The sequence below is a fragment of the Bubalus bubalis genome, chromosome 23, assembly GCF_019923935.1.
Source record: "Bubalus bubalis isolate 160015118507 breed Murrah chromosome 23, NDDB_SH_1, whole genome shotgun sequence".
Lineage (NCBI taxonomy): Eukaryota > Metazoa > Chordata > Mammalia > Artiodactyla > Bovidae > Bubalus > Bubalus bubalis.
In genome coordinates this window covers 26,562,808-26,576,435 of record NC_059179.1, presented here as the reverse complement: position 1 = coordinate 26,576,435, position 13,628 = coordinate 26,562,808, and the positions used below count along the sequence as shown (strand labels likewise).

Below are 13,628 nucleotides of genomic sequence, written 5' to 3'. Positions count from 1 at the left end.
TTATTTTTACGTTACAACTATGTCATAGGAATGAGGGGCAGGGCTAAAAGGACCGTGGTGGAAAAGAGATACATTTTTATCTTCCGGAGTGAGAAGTCAATAAACCACATAAACTAAAAGGAACTAGCAATAAAAGTTTTGTTATTTAGAGATTTTGATGTAAATACCAAAATAAATAATTTAAAAAGTTGAAAATGTTTGACTCTGGGAAGCAGATAATAGAGGTGGCAAGAGAGTACTAAGGCAGTAAAACTGTATTATTTAGCTGACACTACCTGCTGCTAACAAACAAACTCCAGAATATATAATGGCCTCCAACACAAATGTCTTCCCACTCATTTAACAGCCCAAGGTGAGTGTTTCTGTAGGGCGGGTATCACTCTTTTCCATGAACTCAATCAGGAAGAAGATCCACCTTCTTCAACTTGAACTTTAAGCCAAATTTATCAATCTGCAAGGCTGTCAAACAGCATGGAGTATCACTCAGGGGAGTTTAAAGAAGCATGCCAAGACAGAGCCATACCACGTCTTTTTTTTTTTTTTTTTTTTTAGCCATACCACTTCTGTCCCAACTGACCTAACAAAACTCAGGCACATGGCCACTCCCAACTGATACAGGGGTTGGGAAATGGAGCCTGGCTGTGCATCAAGGGAAAATAGGAGGACACAGATTTTGGTGAACAGTTACTATTCCTGACACAATTTGTAAAACTGTTTCAATTAAGGGCATGTATAGTCCATTGCTTCAATTACAGTTTTGTTCTAAAATGATAAAGTAGACAAACCAGAGGGAGTTGTTAAAATTTAACAATAGTTCAACTATGATGTTTTTCTGGCTTCTTTAATTGTAAAATTCAATTATACAATTTTTTTGATGGTACAAAATACTCCTTGTCTGGGATCATCTTATTCCATGCTTCCCTTAGGGGAAGGTCCAGTGGCCCTTCCTATGAAAACAAACTAGAAATTAAACAGTATAATTCTAAAACAACATCAGAGAAGGTGGTATTGTCCCTATTTTACAGATGAAATGACTAGATTCTTGAGAAACTAAGTGATAGGCACAAAGTTGGTCATTCACTCATCCATTCCTCTGATATTTATCAAAACATCTACCATGGGGCACTCATCCTCTGTATGCAGCAGATACACCAGTGAACAAGCCACACAAGTTTTCTGCTCAGAGAGAACTTTAATCCTAGGGAGGCTTCCTCCTGACAAAGTGAAGACTAATTCAGGTCATCAGCCTGGAAGTTCAGAAGATCCTGAGTGATCAGCTTATGCTGGTTCTCTCCAGCTACTATGCTTTACACATTGCCTATTTCATCGATTGCACTGAAGTAAACTCTCCACCACTATACCATCAAACAGCTTCTCCTACTTAAGCAAATTATGCAAATTCTCCTTGGAGGTAAAAATCACACATCCCTTTTCTCCCTTAACGCTATTAACAGAGGCTTCAGATTAATGTGGCAAGAAAGACATTCATATTCACCATAGTTTTCACCCACCTATGAGAGACACGCTTGTGACCTATTTTCCGGCTGCCTCTAAGACTTGCTAGGAATGCTCTCCAATTTTGGCAGACTTGGGTAGTCTGGTCTCTTGAATTGTGATGTCAATAAAATATTTATCCAGCTGCCTGAAAATCACCAATCATCTCTTTTTCCTTCATTTGGGAAAATACCACCCACTGACATGTCCTACTTGTATCTGAAAGATGTATGACTTGTCAGTGCTAAGTTTAGTGAATGTTTTCAGAAGAGCTGTAAACTTGCACTGAACGTGAGATCAATTATAGGAAATACAGAGATTCTTGGAGACTGGTCCTCAGAGGATAACCACATAACTCACTATCCAAATTTGGACAATCTGAGTGAGAGGTGATGCTGCTAACGTCAGTGATGCTGAGACCACCAGCATAAACAGCGTTCTGAATAAAAAAAGAAATATGAACATTTAACATTGACTTCACTTTCTTTACACCTTGATGGATGAATGGATAAACAAAATATGGCACATGCATCAATGGAATATTGTTCAATCTTGAAAAGAAAGGAAATTTTAACACATGCTACAAGATGGATGAAACTTGAGAACAGGATGCTAAATGAAATAAACCAGTCACAAAAGCACAAACACTGTATAACTCCACTTATGAGATATCAAGAGTAGTTAAATTCATAGAAACAGGAAATAGAGTGGTGATTGCCAGGGGCTGAGAGGAGGAGGAAATGTAAGGTTATTGTTTAATGAGTACAGAGTTTCAGTTTTGAAAGATTAAAAACATTCACAGATGGATAGTGGAGATGATTGCATAACAACGTGAATGTATTTAATGCCAAACACTGCACATTTATACAGTTAAAATGGTATATTTTATGTTATATGTATCTTACCACAGTAAAAATGGTTGTCATCACTTTATTTGGAAAATGATAAAGCATGGATCAGAATATCCTCAAGGCCCTTTATTCTATGCATAACACATTATGATCCCAATTATGAGTCACTGAAGTTAAGATATAGTCAAATCACCCACTGCTCCCCTGTGTGTTTTAACAAACATTTGGGAAAAGACATGAAGAGTCCAATAGGGATTTACTGCTAGCAAAGCTGGTCTAAGGACTCAGTGAGCCTTTATGACTCCGTGCTCAACTTAGACTTGAATGTAGCCCAAATTCAGTGAACAGTGGCAAGTAAAGAATCTGGAACTAAGAGAGAAGTGATCTTCTTGCTTCCACAAGCAAGTCTGCTTGATTTGCTTATCACATTAAGCAAGGCAAATCCTCCCTTCCTGAGAGTAGGAGGCCCCAGAAGCAAAGAGGAAAAAAGTTCAAGTAGATCAAAAGAGAGCTGATCCACACTGTCTGGGTTTCAGATAGTGGCCCATCTGCCTCCTACTAAAGTCTTGAAGGTTCTCTCTAGACTCAGTCACACCAGATGTCCCCACCCTCCACACCCATCGAGGAGGAAAGAATGGGATGAAACAGAGTTGAAAATAAAGATTCTCCTCCAACAAAAACTACTTTTAACCTTTGCTTTTCCTGCAAGCTCTTAGTTGCATAACAAATATTTTCCTTCCTGTTAATATTTGATATTGAGAAACATTGAATTTTCTTCTTCACCTTGTGGCTCCTCATTCTCTGTGTGTGCCAGATAGCTTCCCATTTACTTCCAAAGCTGTTCATGTGAGTGAGAATCATTAGGAATTCACTTGATAAAGGCAAGGGTGGTCAGAACCCTTGGAACCAAGTTGAGTTCAGACACAGCCCCAAACCTGAGGGCCACTTTCTCTTATTTTACTCTGCACTATTGACTGACTGATTTATGTATCTACAACCCCACCCCTGAGCCCAAACTTTAGAGCAAGTTCCTAAAGGACACGCACGATATTGGCTGACTGCTGAATCCTCCTTTCCATAAGGATTCATGTCAGCACACCCTAGAGACTCCATAAACACCTATGCTCCTGGAGCATTTATTGAGTTCCCGCAAATGCCTAGGACATGGCCAGTTCTCTGCCCCAAAAGACCCTATTATTTAATAACAATATTACAGAGTTTGGTGCTGCTGGTGGCAAGGAGATTTCCTTAGAGGCCCCATGGGGCCCTGAGGAAAGATTTTTCGAGAAAGAGAACGTGTTCTGAAAGACAGAACATAGTTAGCTCTGACTACAAATTGGGCATTTTATTGCATGTCTGATGGATAATCACAGGTAAAGACTTTGATCTTTATCCATATAGCAGCAATAAGAAAAAAAGCAAGAACTCTGTGTACTATCTTTTTTTTCCTCTCTCTCTGCCATTCCAGGAAAACAGAGCTCATTAAAATGCTCAGAAGAATGTCTTCATGTGTATTCTTTCAAATCCAGTGCTGTTGTATGGTCTTGCTCTGCCATTGTCCCCCACCAATGCCCTGATGAGGAGACAGGATAGCAGAAGGACTAATGAAAGAGGAAGAAGAAGGATGTTGAAGGTGAGGGGAGTGGACAAGTAGAGGGTTAATGCTGAGTATCGGGGGAAAGATGAAAGGGAGGCATGAGAGTGGCAGGGCAGCATGGAAGCCCTAACAAACCCACGTGTTCAGATCAGGCTTTATTCCTCAGACACAGGACTCTGAGCACTTGTGGTCTGGAGTGGCAACATCAGGATGGCTCTCCCTTCTTTTGTGATTGAATCAGTGATCCATTTCACAATCGAACTTGCAAACTGAATCTAAACAGGCAATGCAACAAAAACCAAAATATCAGCATGTAGGCAAGCATCAGCAGAGTTCAGGGTGTGTGAGAGTACCACGTGAAGTGCCTGCCATGCCATGATGCTCTTCTCTGATTATGATGACTATCAATAATGTTTATTAAGGACAGAAAGGTAACTTTCACTGTAAAATGGAGACTACGTGTTCACTATTATCGATCCTCACAAAGGGAGCAGCCAAAGACCAAGTCCTTCAAGGTCTGAGATAAAGCCCAGAACCCTGGAGTGAATGTGCGTGTGGGATATATCCGATGTCCCAGCATGCAGGACCCATCCTGGATGGGGGCAATAGGGTGCAGGGTACAAGTGTCTCATCCTGTATTAACAAAGAAACTTAGACATGCACCCTTATACTCAAAGAGCTTGATGTATGGAATCATCATTTTAATCTTAATTTATGGGATGTTTAACATTTTTATTTTATTTTTTTTTATTTTTTTAAATCTCAAATCAAGTTTTTATTGTCTCTTTAAAACATCATAACTGAGTCCATAGAACCATCTGCTATCTTGTTGTTTCTGCAGCAGGATCACTGAGATCTTATTCATCAGCCTGCTGAACTGTTCCTTTTTCAGAAACATAGATACCATCCAAAAATTTTCTGATATCCTTGTTTTTAACTGTGGTGGCTTGCTGAATCAAAGCAGCTGAATTTGACACAAGTTCAATGTCATTTCCTTCAAGAATCAACTCATCTTTCTGGGCTTGAGATACTGAACAGGCAACCCCTGGCCTCATTCGAACCCTGCGTATATATTTTTCACCCAAAAAATTTCGGATTTCCACAACAGAACCATTCTCCCGAATAACAACGTTGATGGGGAAGTGGGCATACACCGACCTCATCTTGTAACGGAAACCCAGTGTAACACCCTTGATCATGTTCTGTACGTGACTACAGATTGTGCGAACAGTGGCCAGTTCCTTTCTGTTTCCCCACCATTTGTCAACACGGAGCCTCTTCTTTTTCTTTACAAGGAGACTGAGTTCTACATTGATGTGATTGAAGTCCCTCCGCAGGGTGCCTCTGGGGCCCTTCACAATAACTGTCCATCCCTTCAAGTTAATGTCGACATTTTCTGGGATGTCGACAGTCTGGTTGCTGAGAATGGTCTTCATTCTCGCAGTAGATGCGGCAAAAAAGCTAACATTTTTAATATCTTAATCCTGTGTCTTCACTGCCTCACACTTTAATAAAACCTTAAGATTTTAATTATCCCAAGCTAAACTCAATTGAAATGCCCCATATATGTATTGATACTGAGCAGAAAGGGAAGGGCTTAAATTGCAAGGAATTCTAGGTTGAAAATTAAATCACACAGAATGTTAAGAATTGCCAGTTTCATTCACCAGACCTTTTATTTATTTTTGAATGGCAGCACAAGCCCCATCGCAATCAATTCTATACCTAGTCACTGGAACCACAGATTTACCAAATGCAATTTGTCTCTGTAGTTAAAACTTTTGGAAAGAACAAACCTCTAAAGTTGTCTCAGAATCAGTACCTCCTCTTAGATGGTCTTGAATGACACATGTAAAAGAATGACCCCTAGCGGTAATAGGCCAAATCTACAGTATTTAATTAAGACCAGCTTTGAACTCGAGGGGGTAGAAATGGATTCCCTTATAGAGCAACATGAAGCTTCCAGGGAAAGGGCACACACGGTGTCTTGCTTTATCTCACGACTCAGCAATCACACCAGCATAACTCAAAAACCCCCTTATCTCGTAGATGCCTCAAATTAGACCAGGGGCTTGTAGGAAACTATCTTCTAACTGTTCTCTTGATACAGCATCACAATGCACAGTATTATGTCTAGCTACCCATCCAACTTCTACATAAAAATTCCAAGTTACTAGACACATTGTAGTAGGCATTGATTTTTGTTGTTGTTTTTTTTTTTCCTTCCTGCAGAATGATAAAGAACTCTTCTTCTTTGGGTAGGGATGTTCCCATGTGCCTAATTTGGGGAAAGTCAGTAGGAAGGAGTGAACATTATTTCTCCTCAATATAGAAATGGAAACTGAGAGGTTTTCCCCCTCCTCAATTCCTTTCAGCCAGGATCTAAGCATATGAACTGAGAGTGGATGGTTGTATATTGCTGCTCAGTGATGGGAAACTAGAATGAGGGAGGCAGTGACTTCCAGTAGCCAAGTGATGTCATGCCCAGAAGGGATGTAGTGGAGGCAGAGGTGATGTCTAGCAGATGTGGTTGTGTGCAATGCATCTGGCATATTGTGTGCCATGTCCTAACCAGATTACTTCATCCCGTACTTTATTTGTCCCTTAATTCCACCCCTTTCCAAGACCATTCCTCCAAACTCTTATCTTCCTATGATATCCCAGTAATCCTTTTCTCTACACAAAGTTGGCGTCCCTTATTTGTAGCCCAGAATCTTAAGGGACCCCTATCAATTTAATCACTAGTATACACTTCCTTGTTTTATACTCTCATCAGACCTGGTGTTACCTTATTCTATTATTTAATATTCCTTTAGTATAAGCTGAAATTCTAAAAGTATTCACATTATTTCTTAAAACATTTAGTGTCTCTATACTAACACTCCTAACAGGGATAAAATCCATCTATAGAAATTGAATAATTAGAAGACAACTGTCTAGATATTTTAATTAATTGGGAGATGGTGGTGTTGTTGAGGCAAAGACTAAAAAATGGATCATATTGAGGAATGTGTTAAAAATAAGCTGAGATCTCTGTGAATGGAATATATTTCCTTTATGGATTTCTCATTTTAACCATGAGCTCCTTGGGATTTTAAAGTAATGAAAAGACAAAAAAGCTAGTCTTTTTCCTAGTGTGCCATGAAAATTTGTTGATCTTATGGCACCTCCTATCATCATGGGAGTGGTCAATGTGTTGGCCTTAGTCAAGCTCAAAGGTAGAAAATGAATTCTTATTCCTTTTTTAAAAAAGACTTTCTTTAATATTCCACTTATCTAATTAGTCACCTTCACCCACAGCAGCCATGAAATTAAAACACACTTGCTCCTTGGAAGAAAAGCTATGACAAACCTAGATAGCATATTAAAAAGCAGACACACTACTTTGCCAACAAAGGTCCGTCTAGTCAAGGCTATGGTTTTTCCAGCATTCATGTAGGGATATGAGAGTTGGACCATAAAGAAGGCTAAGTGCTGAAAATGGATGCTTTTGAGCTGGTGTTGGAGAGGACTCTTGAGAGTCCCTTGGACTGCAAAGAGAACAAACCAGTCAATCCTCAAGGAAATCAATTCTGAATATTCATTGGAAGGACTGATGCTGAAGCTCCAATACTTTGGCTACCTGATGCAAAGAGCCGACTCATTAGAAAAGACCCTGATGCTGGGAAAGATTGAAGGCAGTAGGAGAAGGGGACGACAGAGGATGAGATGGTTGGATGGCATCATTGACTCAATGGACATGAGTTTGAGCAAAGTCCGGGAGATAATGAACGACAGGGAAGCCTGGGGTTCTGCAGTCCATGGGGTCACAAAGAATTGGACATGACTGAATGACTGAACAACAACACACCTCCTACCTACCTTTATCACCACATCTCATCTCACATCCCACATCTCACAGGTTAAGGGCATTAATAAGAAAGACAGAGAAAGAAAAATTTTCTTATTTTTCTCCAATTATATGTCTCCAATACTCCTGACTTTCTTTCATGCACCAGAAATTTTAAACTGTTCAGATTCATCTGGATACATACAGTATCTTGGAGAAAATTGCCCTCCCTAAATCAATAGTAGTTCTAAGTATCTCCACATGAGCTTAAGACTGGAGACCAGCATTATACAAGTCCTCCACAGAAAACAGAATGCAAATAAATCATAGAATTGTAATTAGATTTCAAGTACACAAAAAGATCCAAAAAACATCCTGAGAATGTAGGTGGTTAGAGAATGAGCCTTATCCCAGGGGGATTTCAAGCCAGGAGAAAAGTAGCTTCTAACCAGCAAATCACCCTTGGTTCTACAAGATAAATAGTGAGCAGGACTCATTTTGATACATTTTGACTTTCTTTGTTGTGAAGTCTCATTTAAATAATCCATACCTCTATCCAGAAATATTTAGTTCTTATTATAAACAGAGAACTTTCATTCTGAAAATCAGTAATATCCAGAGTTGTCAGAGGAAAAACTCTGTTCTGTGCACAAATACACAATACCCCAAGAGAATGAACATGGTAAGTTTTATGATCTTTTACTAGAAAAACAGATTAAACAGAAAGCAAAGATAAGTGTAAGTTATTTACATGCATCTTCAGATTATTGGTGCTTTCATGTATATTCCCTTTTCCAATTCCATAAACAGGTAATGAACAGCCTCCAAACAGTTCCCTTTGAACAGGCAGTGTATTACCTGCTTTACAATGCAATGTTTATTGGTAATAACTGTGGATCTACTATTAATCTACAACCCACTTAAAAAAAGTCTTTCAGAAGCAGGCAGTTGTCCTACTGAACAAACATGACCAAACTCTCTCATAGTCAGGTCTTACCTCTGCACACACATCAAAAACAAAAAATACTATGCTGTGCTGAGACTTTTTAGGAATTAGAATTGTATTGAGTTTATTTGGAAGAAAGGCTACCAAAAATCTCAAGTGGCCTTATAAGGATAAAAATATACTGAAAATATTAATAGCAAGATATTAGAAAGGGGTCAAAGTAACAATCTACAGGAAGCAAAAGGGAGGCAGAGTAAACGTAAACACTGCAGTATTCTTTACTCTGGTGCTTCCAACACATACATAAATACATACACTCCAACAATACTTACTCTCATGTTCAACAGTCATGACCTAGCATGTGCACATACACACACACATACTCCTTACCCTTATTTGGGGTAATGCCAGGATATTTCTACATTCTTTTGACTTTTGTTATTATTGAGGAATAATTTACATACTGCAAAAAGCATAGATTTCCAGTGTACAGTTGGATCGATTTTGACAGATATATACTTACAGATAGCCATCATCCAAATCGAGATACAGAGCATTTCCAGCACCGGACTTGTGCACCTTTTCTGTCAGACTTCTCTCCCACCCGGGAAACTACTATGCCGATTTGTTCCACAATAGATTGATCACACCTGTTCATGAACTCTACACAAATGGAAGCATATGTATGTTCTCATTTGTGCTACTTGATGCATTCCACTAGATTTATTTTACAGCTCACTAATGGGCTGCAACGTACAGTTAGAAAAAAAAAAAAATGCTACAATGCATGCCATAACCTAGCGTGCATTCATTTAACTTCGGATGTTGACAAATTCTCAGACCTCTCCCACAGAGATTCAGGTTAAAATGTAGATTACTGAGCCCTACTCCAGACCAACTAAAGTGTGCATCCTTATGTGGTTCTGCTGCAGGTTGTTTACAGCCTACATTCTCATATGGTTTACAGCCAGGTTTCTCAATCACTCTAAACAATGCTTTCACCATGTCACCACCTCTGTCCCAGCTAAGAAAATACAATGGCTCCCCGTTTACTGCCTACTGCATCAAGCCTAAGTACCTTCACCTGACACACAAAGCCCTCCATCAAAGGTCTTGCTTTCCTGATTGATACACTTTCCTGTTACTCAGCAACAAGAACCTCCACAGCCATGGGTCTCCTTAGGGACCCCCACTGCCCATTCAATTCCACAATACAGACTCTAATGCTAACTTTTCCCTGTATCTGAGAACCTATCAGAGCTCTTCAAATTGAGTAACAGCCTCAGATAGTATTTCCTGGAAACTGTTTTGGTGGTGGGTGGGTCTGTGGGTACCAGGCACATTTGTAAGGCATCAGAGCTTCCCCCAGGCTGACTTACTGACTGTTAATTCTCCTCCACAGAAGTGTTCTCTGTGTTATATCTCTGTTCAAGAGAGTACCCTTTGGCTCTACAACATTGTTAGAACATTGATTCTATGTGGTCTCCTGGGTATATTTGGAAACAGATGGGTCTCGGTTCTCCTCTTGCTTTCTTACTCTTCAAATAGGAGAAGAAAGGCCTCTTTGTTAGGACTGAAACAAAACTTGCAGAAATAGATCACGAAAGGTAGGAAAGAAGGGGCAGACTAAAGGAAGCAGCCTGGGGAAGCTCAAGGCAAACTTCAAGGTATAGCCCTCATGTTTTAGTCCCTTCTCTCGGACACATCAGATCAGATCAGTCGCTCAGTCATGTCCAACTCTTTGCGACCCCATGAATTGCAGCACGCCAGGCCTCCCTGTCCATCACCAACTCCCAGAGTTCACTCAGACTCACGTCCATCGAGTCAGTGATGCCATCCAGCCATCTCATCCTCTGTCATCCCCTTCCCCTCGCCCCCAATCCCTCCCAGCATCAGAGTCTTTTCCAATGAGTCAACTCTTTGTATGAGGTGGCCAAAGTACTGGAGTTTCAGCTTTAGCATCATTCCTTCCAAAGAAATCCCAGGGCTGATCTCCTTCAGAATGGACTGGTTGGATCTCCTTGCAGTCCAAGGGACTCTCAAGAGTCTTCTCCAACACCACAGTTCAAAAGCATCAATTCTTCGGCACTCAGCCTTCTTCACAGTTCAACTCTCACATCCATACATGACCACAGGAAAAACCATAGCCTTGACTAGACGGACCTTTGTTGGCAAGAGTAAAGTCTCTGCTTTTGAATATGCTATCTAGGTTGGTCATAAGTTTCCTTCTAAGGAGTAAGCATCTTTTAATTTCATGGCTGCAGTCACCATCTGCAGTGATTTTGGAGCCCAGAAAAATAAAGTCTGACACTGTTTCCCCATCTATTTCCTATGAAGTGGTGGGACCGGATGCCATGATCTTTGTTTTCTGAATGTTGAGCTTTAAGCCAACTTTTTCACTCTCCACTTTCACTTTCATCAAGAGGCTTTTGAGTTCCTCTTCACTTTCTGCTATAAAGGTGGTGTCATCTGCATATCTGAGGTGATTGATATTTCTCCCGGCAATCTTGATTCCAGCTTGTGTTTCTTCCAGTCCAGAGTTTCTCATGATGTACTCTGCATATAAGGCACTAAATAGATGTGTGTTGATAGAGTTCACAGAGCTTTCTTGAGTATATTCATTCATTCAATACACTATTTTTCAGTTTCTACTGTGTCTCAGGAACTTCTGTAGGAGCTGAGAATATAGCCACTAGTAAGACAAATCCCTATCCTCAAGGAACTTGGCCTTCTAAGGGGATTATACAGATACACACACACATACACACATACACACACAACACATACCCTTTAAGCAGGGTAAAAGGGGAAGGAAAGTACACACTATTAACAAACAGTAATAAAGGAAGTTCTCAGTAAAGGTAGTATTTTAAAAGACTTGAAGGGGGTAATTAAGTGGGCTACTCAGCTATCTAGAGAAGTTCAGGCAGAAAACAGGCATAATTGCAAAGGCCCTGAGGTGGAAGCCTTCTTCCTGTGTTTGATAAATACCAAGAGATCTGAAAAAATATGAGGGTATTGGAACACAAAAGGCCTAATGGGCTGTTGTAAGAACTTTTGCATTTACTCTGAGATAACTAAGAACGAAAGGGAGAGCTTTGAGCTGAGACACACATGATTCATTTTGTATTTTCATAGATTTATTCTGCTACTGTATTGAGAATAGACTGCAGGCAGACAAGGAGTAAAGAGAGGCTGTTATAATAAACCAAGTAAACAATGATGGTAACTTGCATCAGGATTGGTAGGATTAAAGGAGCTAGAGAAGAGCAAAATTATGAGTACATTCTGAAAGTGGCCATGACAAGATTTGTTAAATTATGAGGTGTAAGAAAAGAGGATAGTCTAGGATAAGTCCAAGATGTCTGACCTGAGTGACATGAGAGGTGGGTAGCCTTTTATTAACACTGCTGGAAGAGCAGACTGGAAGAGAGTCTGGGAAGTCCTTTGTGAACAGGTGAAGTGTGAGATGCCTTTTAGACACCCAAGTGGTGATAATTAGAAGGCAGTGTATACAAAATTCTAGAGTTTATGAGATACATTCAGATCAAAGATACAAGTCTTGTATTTGTAAATTTATACATGGTATATATATAGTCATGACACAGGATACTTATACAAAGAGGAAGAATACTGTCTAAAAAAATGAGATCGGGCATAACCCCAATATGTGGCTATCAAAAAGATGCAGAGAAATCAATACAGGAGATGGAAATGTCCAAGCATAGACAAGGAGAAACAAGGAATTGGTGTCCCAGAAGTCAAGTGAAGAGTATTTTAATAATGAGCATGCTATCAACAACATTAAGTGCTCCTACAGATTAGTAAGATAGGATATGAAAACTCATAGTTAAATTTAGGAAAATAGAATTCATAGTATTTTAACAAAGGAGTTCAGTGAGTATGCAAATACTCCTAAAATGGGTTGCACAGAGAACTGGAGAAGATGACTTGGGAATAAAAAAGTATAAATAACTCTCTCAAGGAGAGCTGACATAAAGGAATAAAGAAATAGTGAAGTGGTTGAACTAGCTGAAAAAGCAAGTGGGAAAAAGATACACACACATAACTCTCATCTTTAAAAACAGATATATAGTGTGTTTTTGAGTTCAGGCAATAATCCAGTTGAGAAAGGGAAAAAAAATCTAAAGATGCAAGAGATAAGGAGAAGAGAAGAATAAAGAATTCCTGACATGGTATACTTAAGAAGTGACAGGAGAATCAAAATGAGAGATACTCCAGGTCCTAGTTCATAGCCCTCTACCTGCCCATTTGCCATTTTGTTTGGTCTTCAGTTTCATGTGTTGGTTTTGTTTCTCTAAGCAGATTTCAAACTCTTCCAGGATAACAGTGTGTATCCTAGGCTACCTGTGGCTTTTTACAAGACCCCACACTGTATATGACATAACATTTTTCATTTTATCATTGATGGCTTTAGCAAGTTTTGTTCTGACTGTAAATATTGAGAAGGAGGGACACAGGACAAATGACTGCTTCTAAAATTAGAGAGACAGACAAGCAAACAATAAGAGTTTCACAATTTACCAGACCAGAAACCTCCTTGGCAAACCAGTACGAAAGTAGGAAAACCTGAATTCTCATTAGCCAATTGCTGAAGGTTCAGTATTGAGAAACCTGAGAGATCAAAATCCCAGGGGACCCAGTCATAGGCAGGCTCTCAGACTTTTGGGAGTTTTACCTCCAGGAGGTTTACCAGCTCCTCACAATAAATAACAAAGAAGCATCACCTCGTGTTTCCAGAAGAGGGAGGGGAAAAGGGACTGTTTTGAAATATACCACAACATTCTGTTCTTAAAAAAGCCTGCCCTCAGGAAAAACGGTTTTAACAGAACCTAACCAGTAAGAATTATAGTATAGCCTAAACTAACTGAGGCACGGGGAATAACCAAC

At 39.7% G+C, this 13,628-nt stretch overlaps 1 protein-coding gene and 1 long non-coding RNA gene across 2 annotated transcripts in view; both read right to left on the bottom strand.

Moving 5' to 3' along the window:
• LOC123465306 overlaps positions 1 to 13,628 on the bottom strand; it is a 285,430-nt gene that overhangs the window by 231,761 nt on the left and 40,041 nt on the right. The gene's annotated exons all lie outside the window — the stretch shown is intronic.
• On the bottom strand, positions 4,705 to 5,399 carry LOC102390349 (60S ribosomal protein L9). The gene has a single exon (XM_006045748.4). The coding sequence runs from the start codon at positions 5,376 to 5,378 to the stop codon at positions 4,800 to 4,802; it is 579 nt and encodes a 192-aa protein (XP_006045810.3). The 5' UTR covers positions 5,379 to 5,399; the 3' UTR covers positions 4,705 to 4,799.

What these genes read in the sequence shown, in the direction of transcription:
- LOC102390349 (XM_006045748.4), bottom strand. Translation starts at nt 5,378, where the DNA reads ATGAAGACCATTCTCAGCAACCAGACTGTCGACATCCCAGAAAATGTC.